Source organism: Microcebus murinus, chromosome 17 (genome assembly GCF_040939455.1).
Source record: "Microcebus murinus isolate Inina chromosome 17, M.murinus_Inina_mat1.0, whole genome shotgun sequence".
Taxonomy (NCBI): Eukaryota; Metazoa; Chordata; class Mammalia; order Primates; family Cheirogaleidae; genus Microcebus; species Microcebus murinus.
Window position 1 is genome coordinate 37,222,141 of NC_134120.1, and position 18,051 is coordinate 37,240,191.

The 18,051-nt window shown below is 38.6% G+C and overlaps 1 protein-coding gene across 2 annotated transcripts in view; it reads left to right on the plus strand.

Annotated features, from left to right (window-relative positions):
- Window positions 1-18,051, plus strand: part of GAREM1 (GRB2 associated regulator of MAPK1 subtype 1) — a 177,464-nt gene that overhangs the window by 131,327 nt on the left and 28,086 nt on the right. For both annotated transcript variants that reach the window (XM_012782572.3, XM_012782573.3), the window contains exon 3: window positions 7,239-7,369. In XM_012782572.3, coding sequence (XP_012638026.1) covers window positions 7,239-7,369 — 131 coding nt within the window. The remainder of the gene's footprint in view (window positions 1-7,238; window positions 7,370-18,051) is intronic.

An 18,051-nucleotide genomic window follows, 5' to 3' on the forward strand; every position in this document is an offset into this window, starting at 1 on the left:
AAACTAAAATCTCCCAGGAAGTCCAAAAAATTATGGAAAAAAGGAGACAGAAGTTAGTTAACTGACTGTTAGGTATTCACTAAACAGTTAAAAGAATGGATGAAAAGACTTTTTATCTGGTATACAGTATGCTTAAATGTTAAAAGTTGTAACATTTTGTCATATTTAACTATTACTTAATTTTTTTTCTTATTCTCTCATCTGTGTATGTTAATCATTCTCAGTACAATTTCTTATAACTGTTCCACATGCATGTGATTCTGAATTCTTCCCTTCCAATACGATTACAAACACAGGTGAATCATGTAGCTTAGTACTAACACCCTGGCCATACCAAATTTGATTATTCATTTGGCCCATATGCCAAAGTATGTTTGAAGCTGCTAATAGTTCAAGATCACAGATACAATAGAAAATAAAAACGCTTAAAGAACAAGAACTCAAGTTGCGATAAAAAGAGATAAAGGTAGTTACATGAAGAACCCCCAGACTGTTATTTGAACCAAAATAAGCAGCAATTATGGCAAACAAAGCAAAAAAGGAAATAGGAGTTCTAAAGCTCCTATTTCATAAGAAGAAATATTCTGCCTTGTCAGTAGGTATTTTTTTCCCTAAGAGGACTCTGTCACATAACCTTCCTTTAGGGACTTGAACAGTACCTGCAGTCATAGCTTTAAGAGAATGCAGAGATGTTCTAGACCTGCACTGTCTAACATGGCAACCACTAGCCACATGTGGCTATTATATAGCTCTTATATAGCACTAGTCTGTTGTAGAGCAGGGGTCCTCAGACTTTTTAAACAAGGGGCCAGTTCACTGTCCCTCAGACCATTGGAGGGCCTTTGGAGAGTGCAGCACACATTCCACACATGCACACTGTGGGCCCAGGACAAGTCGACTGCTAAGCAGGACAGGCAGCGGTGGCAAAAACACCCAGGGGGCCAGATAAATGTCCTCAGTGGGCCGCATGTTGGCCCGCGGGCCATAGTTTGAGGACGCCTGCTGTAGGGTAATGTGTGATGTATTAGGGTGCAGTGGTACATCTTTGGCCTATGAATGCATTTCTGAAGGGATAGAATAGAAATTAATATAGGCATGTAGCCTTCAGGTGATCTCTTAGTGATTAAGCATCAGACTACTTAATGAGCGTATGGCATACATACAAATACCCCCATCTGAGGAAAATTTTCTAAAGTATTGATTACAAATTTAAAATAAATTACATTATTTCATCCTCTTGAAAAGATGATAATCGTTTGCAGGTTGTCATGAAACTATGCCTGGCTTAGTGATAGAAAGCTTGAATTGTGTTCAGGTTCGAAATCTACAATTTCTTATTCTTCTAACAAATGAGAAAATGTAAATTACAATTTGGCTAAATTCAGTATAAACACCATTAATTAGATATTTTGTATTCTTTTTTTGGCATTAAGTCTTTTAAATTAGTGTCTGTTTTACACTTATGGAGCATATCAGTTCAGACTAGCCACATTTTAAGTGGCTCTTAGATGTATGTCTCTAGAAGGTAAAAATTTAGATTCTATCAAATACATTTATTATAAATGTATACAATCATTTGTTTGCACAGGAAAAATTCAAATATTTAACTTCACCAATCCTTAAAGAAATGCAGATTAATACAGAAAAGAGATGCTGTTTAATAACCATTGAATTACCAAATTTAAAAAACACTCAGGGCTAGCAAGATCCAACTGGGATGTACATGGGCCATTGGTGGAAATACAGATTGGTCCGGATATTTTGGAAGGTAATATAGCCGTGCATGTTAAACACAAAGAATTGTGTGATATCCTGTGATCTGATGATCCTACTTTGGAAAATTTATCATTTAAAAAGTGAGCCAAAAAGAAAAATCTCTGTGCACCTTGAGAAGAGGAAAGAAACCTGAGAGTTGTTGAACATTTACTTGTGCTAAGTACTTTAGATGCATCATCTCATTTAATCCTCACAGCTGCCCTTTGAAGTGTCCCCATTTTACAGGTGAGGAAACAAGGCTCATAATTTACCAGTACCATAAAACTTGAAAGTGACAGAGTTTGCATTTAAATTAGCCATCTGCCTCACTCAGACTAATCATATAAGAGTAGAAAAATAATTAAATGCATTATGAAATGCTATGTAAGCATTCTAAGTGTAGTTGTGTGAGGATATGCTCAGCTAAGTAGCAAAGACCAGAGTATAAATTGTAGATATACTATAATTGTTTAGAATTTGTACATGGACTAGGTAAGAATAGAAACAAAGTTTAATTTGCTGTGGTGACAGAATTTGGGTATTATTTTGAAGTCGCCATAATCTTTTCGGCTTTTAAAAAAATTTTGTTATTCAGCCAAGTGTGGTGGGTCACGCCTATAATCTCCATGCTGTGGGAAGTTCTGGCAAGAGGATCGATTGCTTGAGGCCATGAGTTCAAGACCAGCCTGGGCAATATAGTGAGGCCCCCATCTCTACAAAAAATAAGGAAAAATTAGCTGGGCATGGTGGCTCATGCCTGTGGTCCCAGCTACTGGGGAGGCTGAGGTAGGAGGATCACTTGAGCCCAGGAGTTCAAGGCTGCAGTGAGCTGTGATCCCATCGCTGCATTCTAGCCTGGGTGACAGGCATGACCCTGCCTCTAAAAAAAACCAGTTCTGTTCCTTTTTCTGAAAAGCATATAATCTAACATTCTTACAGTATTTTCAAATATATTATTCCTATCCCTAAATATTCCTACCTGGTATATGAGCTGTTTTATCATGTCTAGGTGCATCCTCTGTCTTGTCCTTATCACCTACCCCTTAACTCCTGAAACCCCCCCCCCGCCATGGTCTATCACCAGTAAAACCCCTATATCCTTAACCTCTTCTCTGAAATTACTTTTATCTTGTTAAACCCAAACATGGATATGCTACAAGAGTACTGTCTCCCCTGAAGCTCCCTCAGGTGACAGCTCTATTTTTTGCCCCAAATTAGAGGGGTCTAAGTGCTCTCTTTTTTCTTCATCATCACCATTACCATTCCACTTCTCTCTTCCCTAAAGACTTTCAGCTCTAAACGTCATGTCATCAGACAGTATCAGCCTCTGCGTGTTGTCAGTTACCTGCCAAGCCTAGGATTCCTGCCTCGTGGCTCCATGATTGTAGCTCCTGGCTCTCTGGTATTCTCTCCAGCAATGCGCCTTTCCCCATGCGTGGGCATTTTCTTGGGGATATAATCCTTCTAACACCCCTGGCTTCTCAGTTCCTACAGCCACTCACCACCTCCACCTTCAGCGCCAACGGTCACCCCCTAGACCACCTCATCACCCACAGCTGCGTCCCTGCGTTGTCTCAGGTGCGTGCACTGACCTCACCCGCCTGCTTGGCTTTTGAGCTCCCTCCCTCCAGGCTCCAAAAATCAACCGCATCAGAGCCCACCATACATTGATCCCACTACTTTTTTCACTGCCCTTCTTCCCTCTCACCCAAGATCTTGTGTCTGTCTTTATGCAGTTCAGGGTCCGTGGCCGGGTGGCATGTTCACTGCCTTGCCTACGTGCCGGCTTCATTGCCCTTCGTGCTCCTCATACTCACCTGGAAGTTTCAGCCCTGGCTGAATCCAGATCTCTGCCTACCTCGTGCCAGCCCCTGGGTGTGTGACCTGGGCTGGACAAAGGTACAACCCCACTCTCTGGTTTCACTTTGGGGGATTTTTAAATTTTTTTATTAAGAATCATTCTGGGTACATAATAGCTGTGTATCTTTATAGGGTACATGTGATGTTTTGATACAGGTATACAATGTGAATTAATCAAATCAGGGTAATTGGGGTATCCATCATCTCAGGCATGTAACATTTCTTTGTGTTAGGAACATTCCAATTCCACTTATTTATTTATTTATGTTTGTTTATGTATTTATTTATTTATTTAGAGACAGAGTCTCACTCTGTTGCCCAGGCTAGAGTGCCGTGGCATCAGCCTAGCTCACAGCAACCTCAAACTCCTGGGCTCAAGCAATCCTCCTGCCTCAGTCTCCCGAGTAGCTGGGACTCCAGGCATGCGCCACCATGCCCGGCTAATTTTTCTATATATTTTTAGTTGGCCAATTAATTTCTTTCTATTTTTAGTAGAGACGGGGGTCTCACTCTTGCTCAGGCTGGTTTCAAACTCCTGACCTTGAGCGATCCTCCCACCTCGGCTTCCCAGAGTGCTAGGATTACAGGTGTGAGCTACTGCGCCCAGCCTTTTTAGTTATTTTAAAGTCTACCCTAACTTGTTGATTACAGACACTTTGTTGTGCTATCAAATATTATTCATTCTAATTATCTGACTATATTTGTGCACCCATTAACCATCCCCACTTTATCCACCATCCCCACTTTATCCGCCCTCCCCACTGCCCTTCCCCTTCTCAGTCTCTGGCAACCATCATTTCACTCTGTCTCCATGAGATCAATTGTTTTTAGTATTTAGCTCCCACACGAGTGTGAACATGCGAGATATGTCTTTCTGTACTTGGCTTATTTCACTTAACATAATGTTCTCCAGTTCCACCCATGTGGTTTTACTTTTAATCCATGACCATGAACCTCATGTGGGAATTTAATGCTGCCCAGTAATCACATTATGTTACTCACTCTCTTTTGACTTTTTTTTTTTTTTACAACCTTCACCTCTTAACCCTCCACCCTCCTCTTTCAATCTTATTCTCACCTGATGCATGCCTTCCAACTTTGGCTGGAAAAATTGGAGCAATAAATGGCAGCTTCCCCCAGCTCATGCTGTGGTGTCTCTTATAGATGGAGATGAACTTCCTATGTGCCAGTCAGTCCTCCGATCGTTAGCTTGTCCCTCTCTGCTGGGCATTCCCGTCATCATCTGAGTATGCTGTTACTTCTCCCATCACAGTAAGGGAAATGGCAACACTCCCTAGTCCCCACTTCTATTGCCTCTTGTTAGCCATTGTTCCACCTCTCTTCTTCCCTGTTTCATAGCAACACTCCCCAAACATCACCTATATCCATTCTTATTATTTCCAGTTTCTCTCTTCTCTGTCTCTCTTGAATCCAGTTGATTCAGGTTTTTAGCCTAGCTCAAAGTCCCCACTTAAATTACAAGTTGCTGAATTTCATAGTTCTCAGTCCTCATTTCACTGCCCTGATGGCAGTATTTGCCACCCCTCCCTCCTCCTGGGAGGAGTCAAACCACCTGGCTTCTGGGACGCACCTGCTCTTGGTGTTCCTCTCACTCCCCTTGCCATTCCTTCTCAGCCTCCCAGGGCTCCGACTTAGACCTCACCTCTGTTGACACTCAAGCCTGAGGTCATCATCATCAAAGTGCCGTGGCTTTAAATAACATCTGTGTGGTGGTGACTCTCAGATCTATCACGTCCAGCCACGCTTCTCTCCTGACCTCCACACTTACATGTTCATCCAAGAACTTTTTGGATAGTTCCGTTTGCATGTCCAGTGGCTATCTCAGACTTAACCTGTCCAGCCTGAACTCCTGGTCCTCCCTCCACCCCTCCAAACCTGCCCTGTGTCTCTCAATGGCAGTTCCGTTCCTTCGGTTGCTCAGGCCAAATTCCTAACGTTTTCTCGCCACTTCCCAACCCCTGCCATCTCCTACCTGAATTCCTGGAGGAGCCTCCTACCTGGCGTCTCTGCCTCTACACCTTGCACTTTCCAACTCTTCACGACCCGGCAGTCAGAGGGATCCTTCTGTGGCATTGGTTACGTCACCTCTTCTCCACTTACATCCATTCCTCTCAGGTGGAGAGCTCTAATTCTTTAAAAGCCATACACAATCTGACCACCTGTTACCACTCTTTCTTCCTCTTCCCTCTTCCCCCACTGCAAACACACTGGCAGTTTGCCAGGCAGGCACCCACCCTCCGGAGGGTTTTTGCACAAGCTGTTGCCTAGGTTTAGATTGTGAGACCTCCACCCCCAGCCACCGACACCAAAGGTCACCTTCTCAGCAATACAACTCTGGTCCCTTGCACTGTCCATCCCGCTCACCCTGCCCTGTTTCTAATAGCACTTCTCACCTTCTGACATTACACACTTACTCATGTATTGTATTTATTATCCATCTCCCCCTGGAATGTAAGCTTTGGGAGGACAGAGATTTTTGTTCATTCTGTTGATACATCTCCAGCATCTAGAATAGTACCTCTACCACTAGGTACTATTAGATGGTAAAAAAAAAAAAAATGTTAAGCATATGAATAAAAGTTTTCCTGTTTCTGCCTGAGAGATCTGCCTCGTGATAGTTTTTAATTCCTTTTTAAGTTTCTCAAGTATTAATTATCCTGTAAAGAGGGTTCAGAAAAACAACTACTAAGAAGCACTGTGTCCTTGACTTGATTACGTATGGTCTTTTAGTCTGAACTGACAACAACCCCTCTAGTATGTAGTAGCAGTGTCACAGATATTGAAAATGTATAAACAGCATGATAGATCTTGACATTTTTAGGAATATGTTTTATTCTTCACAACTCCCCCAAATTGTGAGTGCTCTGATAATACAGTCTGCTTACATGAATGTCATACACAACAATGAAAAGGAAAGAAAGAAGCCGCTGGCGGGGCTCAGCCGTTGAAAGGAGGCTCACCTCCCAGCCCAGCCTCTCTGCTGCTGCTTCACATGTTACAGCAGCTCATGAGCTTGTGCCCTGGCAGCATCACACCTTTAGAGCAGTTCCTGAGCCCGTGACATTGCCCAGGTATTGTTGAAACCAGGAATGTCCATTCTGTGAAAGCCAAGGGTCCACTATATTATTGTGTTCTCTTTGCAAAAATTTTAAATACTAAATCTTAAAAGTTAGTTCCCCCAGGCTCCTAAGCCTCCGTTTTAGAATGTAATATGTGTGGGTGTTGTTATAACCAAATGACAAGGTAACTTAGTGTTAAAAGCAAAATGAGCAACCATTTATAACAGAATAACTTTCCACTTTGAGATCAAATGACAAGCATCCATTCAGTTTGATTTTGGACCTCTGATAATAAACTCTGTGAACAAAAGAAAAAAAAAAGTATGTTTGTGTTTTCATTTTTAAGCTTATTTTATAATATATACGTGTATATATATTCTAGTTTAATGAAACCTGCCGTGATAACTTTTTTTTTTTTTCAATGATGACGAACAGGAACCTTTGACAAAAAAGGATTGGAGTAAAGAAAGAGGATGCTGTTGCCATGGTGACAGCTGTCCAGCGTAAACATCTCACATCTCTTCCGTTTATCATGTGTTTTAGGGCAATTCAAGCTGCTGGAACAAGACCGAGATATAAAGGAGCCAGTGCAATATTTCAACAGTGTGGAGGAGGTGGCAAAGGCATTTCCTGAACGCGTGTACGTCATGGAGGAAATAACATTCAATGTGAAGGTAGCTCTTAAAGAACCAAATGTTTATCCTCACTAAAATAATTTTACTTTCAAGTCTGCGTGTCCACAGTAAGTGTTCATCCGTGCCTCCAAGGCAAGTTTCATCGTCTTAATGGGTTAGTGGCAGTGGCCAAAAAGTGCGTGTATTGTAGATGACTGGACTCCCTGACGGCATGCTATATTTATTAGCACTGCCTTTTGTTAGAATTTAAAACTGGGTTCAAAACTATAGCTGTTAAGGCAGATAAAAGATTTTTTAAAAAATTGGACTTCATTCCCTAATAGGTAACAGTTGTTTGGCCAGATCTTCTGTGATGCTTGACTTTTGGGAGCAAAAGGGATATGATGAAACTAATACCAAACCAAAGACTTATTTTAAAAAAAGAAAAAAAAGAAGAGAGAAAGAAAGAGAGGAAGGAAGGAAAGAAGGGAGGGGAAGGAGGGAGGAATGAAGGAAGGTAAAGGCTTCTAGAGCATGCTTGAAATCAGCATATATTCATTCTTTGTGGACTGTGTATTTCTCTATATGTAGACAAAAACAGTGTATAGAATGTGCCCAGAGAAAAGCTAAATCGTGTTTGCTGTGCTTCATTTGTTCTGCATTCTTAAATGGACAATCCAGTCCCCTTCTGTGTGTTGAACAAGCTCCTTTGACTAGACTTGCTGTTGAAGAGGGACTGACCAGAGAAGTAAGCCACCAACTGGGTCCAATCTTACTGCTTGCAAATCCACTGCATTTTCTTCAGCAACACTCACTAAAACATTTCAGAAAGTGTTCACATTGAAAGGATTTTCTGTTTAACTTCCGTTCAGCCCAGAGAGTCCAACTAAGTCACGTCCTCTGAACATTTCAAGATTTAGGGGTCGAGAGTCCTGTTTCTTAGAAATATACTTCATGTGCAAAACAAACTGCATGATCTCTTGGCCCAAGAATTGAAACAGTTCCTTTATGGGTGAGTCATTCCACCCACGCTCTTCAGGAAAGGCAGCAAATTCCCAAGACAGCTTCCTTATTGGAGAAATGGTTCTGCCCATTTTATTGGCTAAGCCAAATCATTTCTTCTTCCAGTTCTAAAATACAGCTGCTATGGTCTTACTCTCTTTTCATTTTATTATTAAGATGGATGAGATTTCATATTTTGTAAAATCCTTACAAAGTTATGTACAAAAATATAATTTTTAACTCTTTCAGTGGCCTCAGCTTATGAGTTAAGATGACTTGCATTCTTTTACATTGAAAATTTATGAGAACAGGTTTTTCATTTTCAAACTTACCAAGATTCATTGGTCAGAAGTTAATCAAATCCTGTTCCACTGGTGTCTTGAGATGGTTTAAATCTCTCTGTAAAACTTGCACTTAGAATTATCTAAATGAAACAGTTGTTTAGAAAGGAAAGTTAATACTTTTCTAAACTCTTTTCTAAAAACATTTCATTTGCTACTAAATAATAAGAAATCAAGAATAAAATTTTTTATGATTTTTAAGATTTTCTCTAGTATTAAATCTTAGCATCTCATCTTTTGGCACATATTGTTCATGTACAGTATTTTTAAAAGATGTCTTTAGCAGCTTTTTTGATGAATTTGTATTAAATCAGCAGTGATTGAAAGGATAATACTGATACTCATACATTTTGATAGAGTTCTTTGTTCTTTTGTCTCTTTTTTTAAACAAAATACCATGACTGAGTGTATTCATTAAAGTGTGTTTAATAGAGATGTCATTTAAGAGTTCAAAGGCACAGATAAGTGTCTGAAATGTGAGCTTATAACATCTACAGAGCTAATTGGATTTGGGTTGAGTTCCATGCTGTGCAAACATAAATGTTTAATATTTCCAGTCTATTACTTATAAAGTTTTAAGATGCCATCACCTCCAGTTTGCATGAATCATTAAGACATTATTCAGTTCTATTCAAAAAAGGATTGTTATAGGAATATCAGGAAATTTACATAAGGAAATACACAGACGTTTTCATGCTTAGTGAATAAAAACACCAAGTAAATAAATAAACTGAGGAAAGTTATGGAAAAGTCGTCCTGATAACTAACTTGCCAAAAATAAATGTTGGAAGTTATGGTCTTCTTTAAAAGTAGATGGAATTATAGTGTCTATGTTAGAACTAAACAGGGTAAAAAATTGGATTTTGGTTATTACTTCCCCCGGAAAAGGAGAAAAAAAATGAAAAACAGTACTGTTTACTCATAAATGTAGCTGTTATCCAGGAAGCAATTTTTAAAAGAAAAATATCAAACCTCCTTAGAAAATGTTTACCCTCTACTTTAAATATAGGATAAATTAAAACAGAAGGATAAAATATGGAAGAAACCACTTGCTATTAAGAATTGATAGCTGTCTGGCATCGTGATAGTCAAAAGACACAATTATTATTTACAATAAATATACATATGTATATATTACAAGTCCAAATTGAAATTAAGAATATGGAGTAGAGCAAAAGTATTGAAAGAATACTACTAGTTCTAGTTTTCTTCTCCAACTGTAGCAGAATTTTAACTAAATAAATTTAATGCATAATACTAATACTATTTACACATTTGTTTTAAAATGAAGCATTCTTTTTAACCTTACATTAAATAAAATGTGTCCTTAAAAGATGCTTTGATATATTTAAAATTATCTTCCTGATTGCCCCATCGAAACTGGGGCATGAAATGAATTCACGTGCATTAAGTGTTTAATTTTTTAACCAGTACATTATAGTCTGAGTGCCTACTATGTGCCCAACAGTGATCTAGGCACTGGGGGGTGAATAGTGAAAACTGAGTCCTTGGTTGCATGGAAATGACAGTCTAGTAGGAGAAGCAGACAATAAGTAAATACCGTCTTCAGTATCTCAGTGCTTGTCTCCAAGTAGAGATACCAAGAAGACAGTTGGATATACAGGTCTGGAGCTTGGAGAAAGATATAGCCTTGGAATATGTACATTAAGGCTCATCATCTTCTGGAAGACATTTAAAGCCATAGGTCTAGTTGAGTTTACCTACACCAGTGGTTTTCAACCAGGAGTGATTTTTGTCCCTCAGGAAACATTGGCAATATCTGTACACCGTTTTGATTGTCACGACTGTAGGGTGGAGGACATTACTAGCATCTAGTGGGTAGGGCCAGTGATGCTGCTAAAAATTCTACAGTGCACAGGACAGCCACCCCCCAACAAGGAATTATCCAACCCAAAATGTCAGTAGTGCCAGGGCTGAGAAACTCTAACCTAGAGACTAGACAGAAAAGAGAGGAAGTTGTGGATTGAGCCCTGGAATGCCCTGGCATTTAGAGGTCTGGAAGAGGAGATTGAAAGGGATAATAGTGAGGTAGAAGGGCAGCCAGGAGCATATAGTGTCTAAAAAGCAAGTTTCAAAGAGGAATGAACAACTGAGTCAAATGCTACTTAGTAATGGAATCAGATGAGAACTGGGAACTAACCATAAAATTTAGCAAGAGGGAGGGTATTGGTAGCCTTGACCAAAAGGAAATGATGATCAGCTCAGAGACCTGGAAAGCAGGTTAACGAGGGCAGTGCAGGGCAGGGTCTTTTTCAAGGTAGAGTTCAAGTGAGATTACTAAGCACCAACCTTTTGTTTTTCCTGCTGCCTTCAGCTGCCTGGATGCGGGTATAGAGTGGGCAGAGAACTGGGTTTAATCAGAGTTCCAGCTACCAGGTGACAGAGATCAGCAAAGGTGTTGATGGACCAGGCCCTGGTGTGACAGGTGGCCCTGAGCCATGGAATCCTCACTGAGGAAGTGAGAATACAAGAAGTGCAACCCCACTGAAAGTTGGATTCCTGATGGGGTTGAGTGAGGAACTTTTGAAGTAGATTTGAGAAAGTGAGGTGGTGGTAGGGTGTGGGAAATGCTTGAAATTGAACTTTAGGCAGTAATACAGGAAACAACAGGAGCAGCTCTGTTTTCAGATCTATGTATGTCCATCTGAGCGAGCAGCTGAGATGGTAGGAACAGAAAATAAGAGATGAGAGGGCAAAAAAAAATAAAAGGATATTACACGGGCAGGTTACTTCTCGCTGATCATTTGTGTCCATCTCCTGCAGTCCCTGTGAAGCTAAAGTCGTTCCATGTGTTTGGAACAGCAGTGTCACCTACCTCTTTCTCATGTTTTCCCTTTATACATTTGATTTTTTGGTTTCCATGACAAGAATTTCTTGTCAAACAAGAAATCCTGCAGATTTGTTTTTTAACTATAATAGACTTTTTTTCTCTCTCCTAGTTATGTCTTTTAGTTTTATCAAACCATCTCTATTCTCGTGTTTTCTTCCAGAGTCGGAAGATGTCCTGTTTCTGAGTTGGCCATCCCAAATAAAGGTCCATTCTTCTACCTTTCAATAATAAAAACAGCTGCACTAACAATTTTCAAGCCCTGTCCCTTTAACCAAGCCACTGTGATCTAGAACAAATTTTTTGAACTGTGTAATGGCTCAGGCTCTGGATTTGGGGCTGAGTTTAGACCCCGGCTCCAGGCGTTGACTTCAGTCACAGGCAGATCACATCACCCCTTGAGCCCACAGTCTTCAGCTGCAAAATGGGGGTGACACTACCCACCTGATAGATTTGCTGTGAGAATTAAGTGAAGTAATGCACTCAAGTCCTTTGCAAGTATCTAGTGGGAGATTGGCAAGCTATGGCCTCTGAACAGGCTGCCTGTTTTTATAAATAAAGTTTTATTGGAACAAAGCCTTGTCCATTTGCTTATATAATCTCTGTGGCTGCTTTTATGCAATAGCACAGTTGAGTAGTTACAATAGAGTCTGTATGCCCCATAGAGCCTAAAATTATTACTGTCTGGACTTGTAAGAAAAAGTTTACCAGTTGCTCACTCAGAACATAAAATCATACAAAATTAACTTTCACATTAAAAAAAAATGTCCTACCACAGATTGTTGCACATACTCTTCATCTGATATTTTACACTCAGTGTCTTACTTTTAAAAACTCAGTGCATAATAGTTGTGTTTTATTGTTTCAAAACACCCTCTTCACTTCAAATACTTTTTTTGGAGACTTATTACACCAGTACCTAGTGAATTATTATGTCTTCCAGCTTTTCAAACCCAGCCCAGTAATGATGAGAAATTTTCCCACACATGCATTTTCTTTTTATTTTTTTCCCTCCATTATTGGGCAATCAGTGAATACATGTGTTTTCTGCCATCAGAATAATGACTAACAAATTAAGTTTTAAATTAAGTTCTATCTTTACTGTGACAGTTGGGGATAGAAGGAAGAAAGGGAAGCCTTGGATTGGCTTTGGGTCCCAAGCATCCTGTCTTCACTGAAGTAACCCAAAAGCTTTCTACATTAAAATTATTGTGCTCAAGTCTGAGGGAGCCCAGATACCCTAATCTGGATGCTATAATGTTGCTGTTTTCATTCCAGCTAGTGAGATCCACACTTTCAGCTGTTCCAACATAGATTTCCCCAGAGGCAAAATAACAAGTTTGCATTGTCTCAGCTAGGGAAAGTGACCCACTCAGGAATGTGAGTTTGCAGTCAGACATGAGTATTATAGTCACTGCCTCTGCTTACCCAGACTTCTTCAGAACAGTTTCCATACCATGTGGTCTGGGGTAGGAGCTGAGCTGACAGCCCTGTCACCTGCATATCAGCTTCTGGTTACTGGCTTTGCACCTGCTATGGGTGGGGGTGTTGGTGCCTAGCAGCAGAGCTAGTATGGGGAGAAGGATTTTTTTTTTTTTGACAAATTATAATTGTGTATATTTATGGGGTATTAAGTGATGCTATAATATAGGAATACGATGATTGAATGAAGCATATATATTAACATATATGTTAATATTAGCATATAATCATATATAATAATATATTAGCATAATCAAGCATAGATATTAACATAGATATCGCCTCTAATATATATTTTTTTCTTCCTAATCTAACTGGATCCTGTACCCTTTGACCAACATCTCCTCATTCCCCCTACTCCCCAGCCTGCTCTCTGTGTCTATGAGTTAAGTTTTTTAAATTTCCACATATAAGTGAGACCATGTAGTATTTGTCTTTCTGTGCCTGGTGTATTTCACTTAGCATAATGTTCTTCATGTTCATCCACATTGCTGCAAATGACATAATTTTCCCCTTTTTAAAGTCAGAATAGTATTCCATTGTGTAAATATACCCAGAGGTGCCTCTTTTAATTGGAAAAAAAAGTCATGTAAGATTCAGAGAACTTAAATAATAGCTGAGCTTCTCACTATGGAGAAATGTGACCAAGAGTAAAATGATAAAATACTATAAATAATCCAATAGGACGAGGAAGTTTGCAGATTTTAAGTTTTTATAATCATCAAATTTTAGATCTGGAAAGGTCGTTAGGCACCACCTAGTCCTCCTCCTTTTAACCAGTATGAAAACTAAGGAACAACTAAGAAACTTCCTTGATTCACACAGAGCGACAAAACTACTCAACGGCAAAGCCTGGCATAGAAACAGGTCTCCTAATTCAATCCGATCACCTTCATTTTTCTGCTTCATCACATTCCCTTTGTGGATTTGAGAGAAGGCCCAAGATAGTGATCAGAATATACTTTCCCTTTGACACAATAGCTTACACACTTAGTTCATTTTCTTTTTAAAATTTAAATATGTTTAATAATTATTACGTGTTATACAATACATAGCCAACATCCTTCTGTTACTTGTATTTCTGAAACAGTTTTGGTCTGACACACAGGATTTGGCAGCTCTTATGAATGTTATCCATGTACCTTTTTTATATCTTATTCATACCAGAGTATGATGCCAATATTTAAAAAATAAAATCCTGCAACTTATCTTGATGTTTTCTTTCAGCATCCCTGTAGTTTCTAATTAATTAAATATCATGTGCCAAAATGAACTCCTTCAGAAATATTCCTCTGAAGCATTAACCTGGAATTTTTAAAGTGTTAACCAGTAATAATAGAGAAGAAAGACTAGAGTTGGGTTCTTGCATTGTTGCTCGAAGCAGTATTAAAGATACACACAAGTGGCTAAAATGCATTGCTGAATAAACAAGTACAAGTTCTGAAGTTGAACATGGTCAGTGCAACTTGATACAGAACTTAGAATTTCTTCCAAGGCTTCCAGGTTACCAAAAATCAGCCATTTTTTTCTCAAGTAATAGATTTGAGGCAATCTGTGTGTGCTTTTTATCTTAACATACTATTTTTTTTTTTTTTTGAGACAGAGTCTCGCTTTGTTGCCCAGGCTAGAGTGAGTGCCGTGGCGTCAGCCTCGCTCACAGCAACCTCAAACTCCTGGGCTCAAGCGATCCTCCTGCCTCAGCCTCCCAAGTAGCTGGGACTACAGGCATTCGCCACCATGCCCGGCTAATTTTTTTTTTGTATATATTAGTTGACCAATTAATTTCTTTCTATTTATAGTAGAGACGGGGTCTCGCTCTTGCTCAGGCTGGTTTCGAACTCCTGACCTCGAGCAATCCGCCCGCCTCGGCCTCCCAGAGAGCTAGGATTACAGGCGTGAGCCACCACGCCCGGCCTTAACATACTATTAATAGTTACCCTTTTTAAAGTTGCCATCTGAAAAAGTGTTGAGGAATAAAGACCTGCCCCCTCTGCTAACCAGTTTTGACTGTGTCTTACTTCCATAGATGTGGCAGTTAACAAATTAAACATATGTCCTGTTTCTTAATTCATTTTAACAGAACAAATGACAGGGCCTTGAAAATACATTAATGGAGAGGTTTTTGGCTGCCTGTGATTCTGCTTTTCTCGTAATTAAAATGCAAAAACAATTTATTGGTAGACTTTGTTCTGCATATATTGGCCATCCTGTAATTGACCTGTAAAGTAATACAAAATAGTACTAAAACATTTAGTATTCTTTGGGTTTTTTTTTTTTCTTGTCTTGTTATGTTTTGTTTTCAGAGTATAGTTCAGTTGCAACCACCATTTCTAGTTTAAAAGAAACCATTCCTAGTTTCTGTCTCCATAATTCAGAAAAAGAATCTCCTTATGTTTTAAGTTTATAATAACATCAGGGAGGCAATTTTTTCCTGTGATTTTTCAAAATGACTAGGGATCGCTTGCTCCAGCATTTCCTACCTCCTCTCTGGAGACTTTATTATATTTTTTTCATGTTTATTTTATTTTTTTTTTTTAATTTTTTCCAGCATATTATGAGGGTACAAATGTTAAGGTTACGTATATTTCCCTTGCCCCTGTCCCCCCTTGAGTCTCTCTGGAAACTTTAGAGCATGAGTAATTCTAGCTCACCAGCTTTTGGGGTACCTGTGAATTTTAACAAAATTCTGTCCAAAATGACTGTAATTTCCTTTCAGTATCTTAGAGTACACTTTTCTACCATCTCAATGAGAGTACTCGAACAGAATGTAAATGCACCTTCACTTCGTGTTCTGTATTTTATTGAAGCACTCAGCACCTCTTGAGATGAGTATGACTCTTGCTTTATATGCAGAGACTCTGAACTCTGAGGATTTGGTGTTTTGTAGTTTCATTTTAAATTTTTGTTTGGTTGTTGTTTGTTAGAATACCTGCCTTAACAGTCCCTGTTTCTGGTTTTAATTTCTACTTCTCTTCTGATGTGGGCTAGAAACTGGTAACCACATTTGATAGAGTTTTGATGAGATAGGCTTAAGTACACTAAATTAAGGACCTTATAGGCTTTTCCCATAATCCCTAACGTCAGCTACATCCCATCTTTTTGGTTAGCTCATGGACTCGTTCTTGGCTGTATTCCAGAGAGGTCAGAAATTGTTGATTACTATGCAACCTGAATTTTGTTAGATGTAAAAAGGAATTTTAAAAATGAAGATTGAATGGGTTCCTTTTTTTTTTTCTTTAGATAGCATCTGCAGGTAAAAATGAATGGATTTCGATGTAGCCATTTTTATTTTTATATTCCACTTTTTAAAAATTACATGTTTTCCTTCGGGTGAGTCAGATGTCATTTATTTTCAAGATTCATTCAGAATGATAAATTGGGTACAATTGTGAGGTTAATTATTTCAGTGTTTGAAGACAGCTCAGTGCTTTTTTTTGTCATCTGAGGTTTCGAGACCTCCTCCAAAAAACTACCATTTGGCAAGCCCTCTGCTGTGCCGTCACAAATTAAATCATGGCCATTGTACTTGTCATTCTTGCCCTATTTCCTGGTTTGTTTTAAAAAAAGAAAACACCAACACTCAGGGTTGACATTTATCTTAACTTTTATTATACTTTCTTTCTCATTTTCTGCCATTTTCCCAAAGGAAACAGTTCTAAAAATTGAATCTGGGGAATCATGGTGCAATATTAGTCAAATATTATTTAGTCAATCTATATATCAGATCAATCCTGATTTTTACTTAAAACTTGGAATTTTAACCTCTGTTACATGTTTGATCTTTTAAACAACTGTTATTAGACAGCAGATTTCCTGTTGCTAGAACCTTCAGAATGAATGAATGTGTGCGTGCGTGAAAAATTTTATATCAGTGTTTTAAAATGTTTCTTGACCATAGGGTATTAATTCTGAGTAATATGATGAACAGTAAATAGTACAACCCTGATAGTTTCCTGGATTAGACCTATTAGAGTTGTTTAGATAACACACTTTGAATTACTTCCTCTCAGGAAACATTGAAACTAGAAACATTAACCAGGCACACATACCAAAGCACTTAGACAGAACGCATTGTTTCTTTTGCTATTAAAAAAAAAAATTGTAAAGGAAAGAAATTATGCAAATAAATTACATCTGTGGAAACGTAAGGAGACTATTTGGCTCAGCCACTATAAAGGAAGAACATTTATTTATGAGAGTCTTCATCTGTCACTAATAGTGACCACAGAATGGGTCAGTATTTTCATAATTTATGCAGGGCTAATCGCTAGTATTAATAACGACATCAGAGTTGGAAGCATGGAATTACAGAGTGTACTCACATATGTTAGGCGTTTTTATGTTTGGGGGTAGGAGTAACTTAAGAAGTACACACATATATAAAAATGTAGACAAAACTGTTATAAATGTGCCCAGATAGTGGCATTTAGTAAAGATAACTTTGATCTGTTTAATCTGTACATGTACTGTCTAATTTGTGTCTCACAAACTAGTAGACATTCTCTTTTTAGTTCATTGGTTGTGCAGTATTTCACTAGACCTATAACTCATTCTGAAAGGTATTTGTTTATATAGGTAAATTAGGAAAAATACAGTAAATGTCAAATTTAAAGAGATAAAAAGAAACATATGCTTTGTCATTCCTTCGCATTTGGGAAGCATCATTGTTGGCTTCCTGTATATTAACTGGAAATAGTTTATTGTCTGAGTGAACGTGTGTGTTTTTCTCAAATCTCATGTGCACCCTCTCCCTCAACATCCCTGTCTCCATCTTTCTCCAAATATGTGACCTGCCAAGTTTTTCACAAAGTTCCAATAAAAAGAAAGTATAGCAATGCAGCTGAGTGTTTTGCAAACTAGTCTATTCTAAAATGTTGTTATTTTGAATCATTTCCATGTGTTCACTTCCTTTGGGATATAACTATGTAATCCTGACATTAAGTTTTATTTTGGTATAACATTCAATAAAAACTTGAACAAGTCTTCAATACAGAAAGAAGGATAATGCTTAGAAGTAGTGGTTTGGGCTTGAAAAGAGTAGTGGATGAAAACTTAGAAATCAACATGAA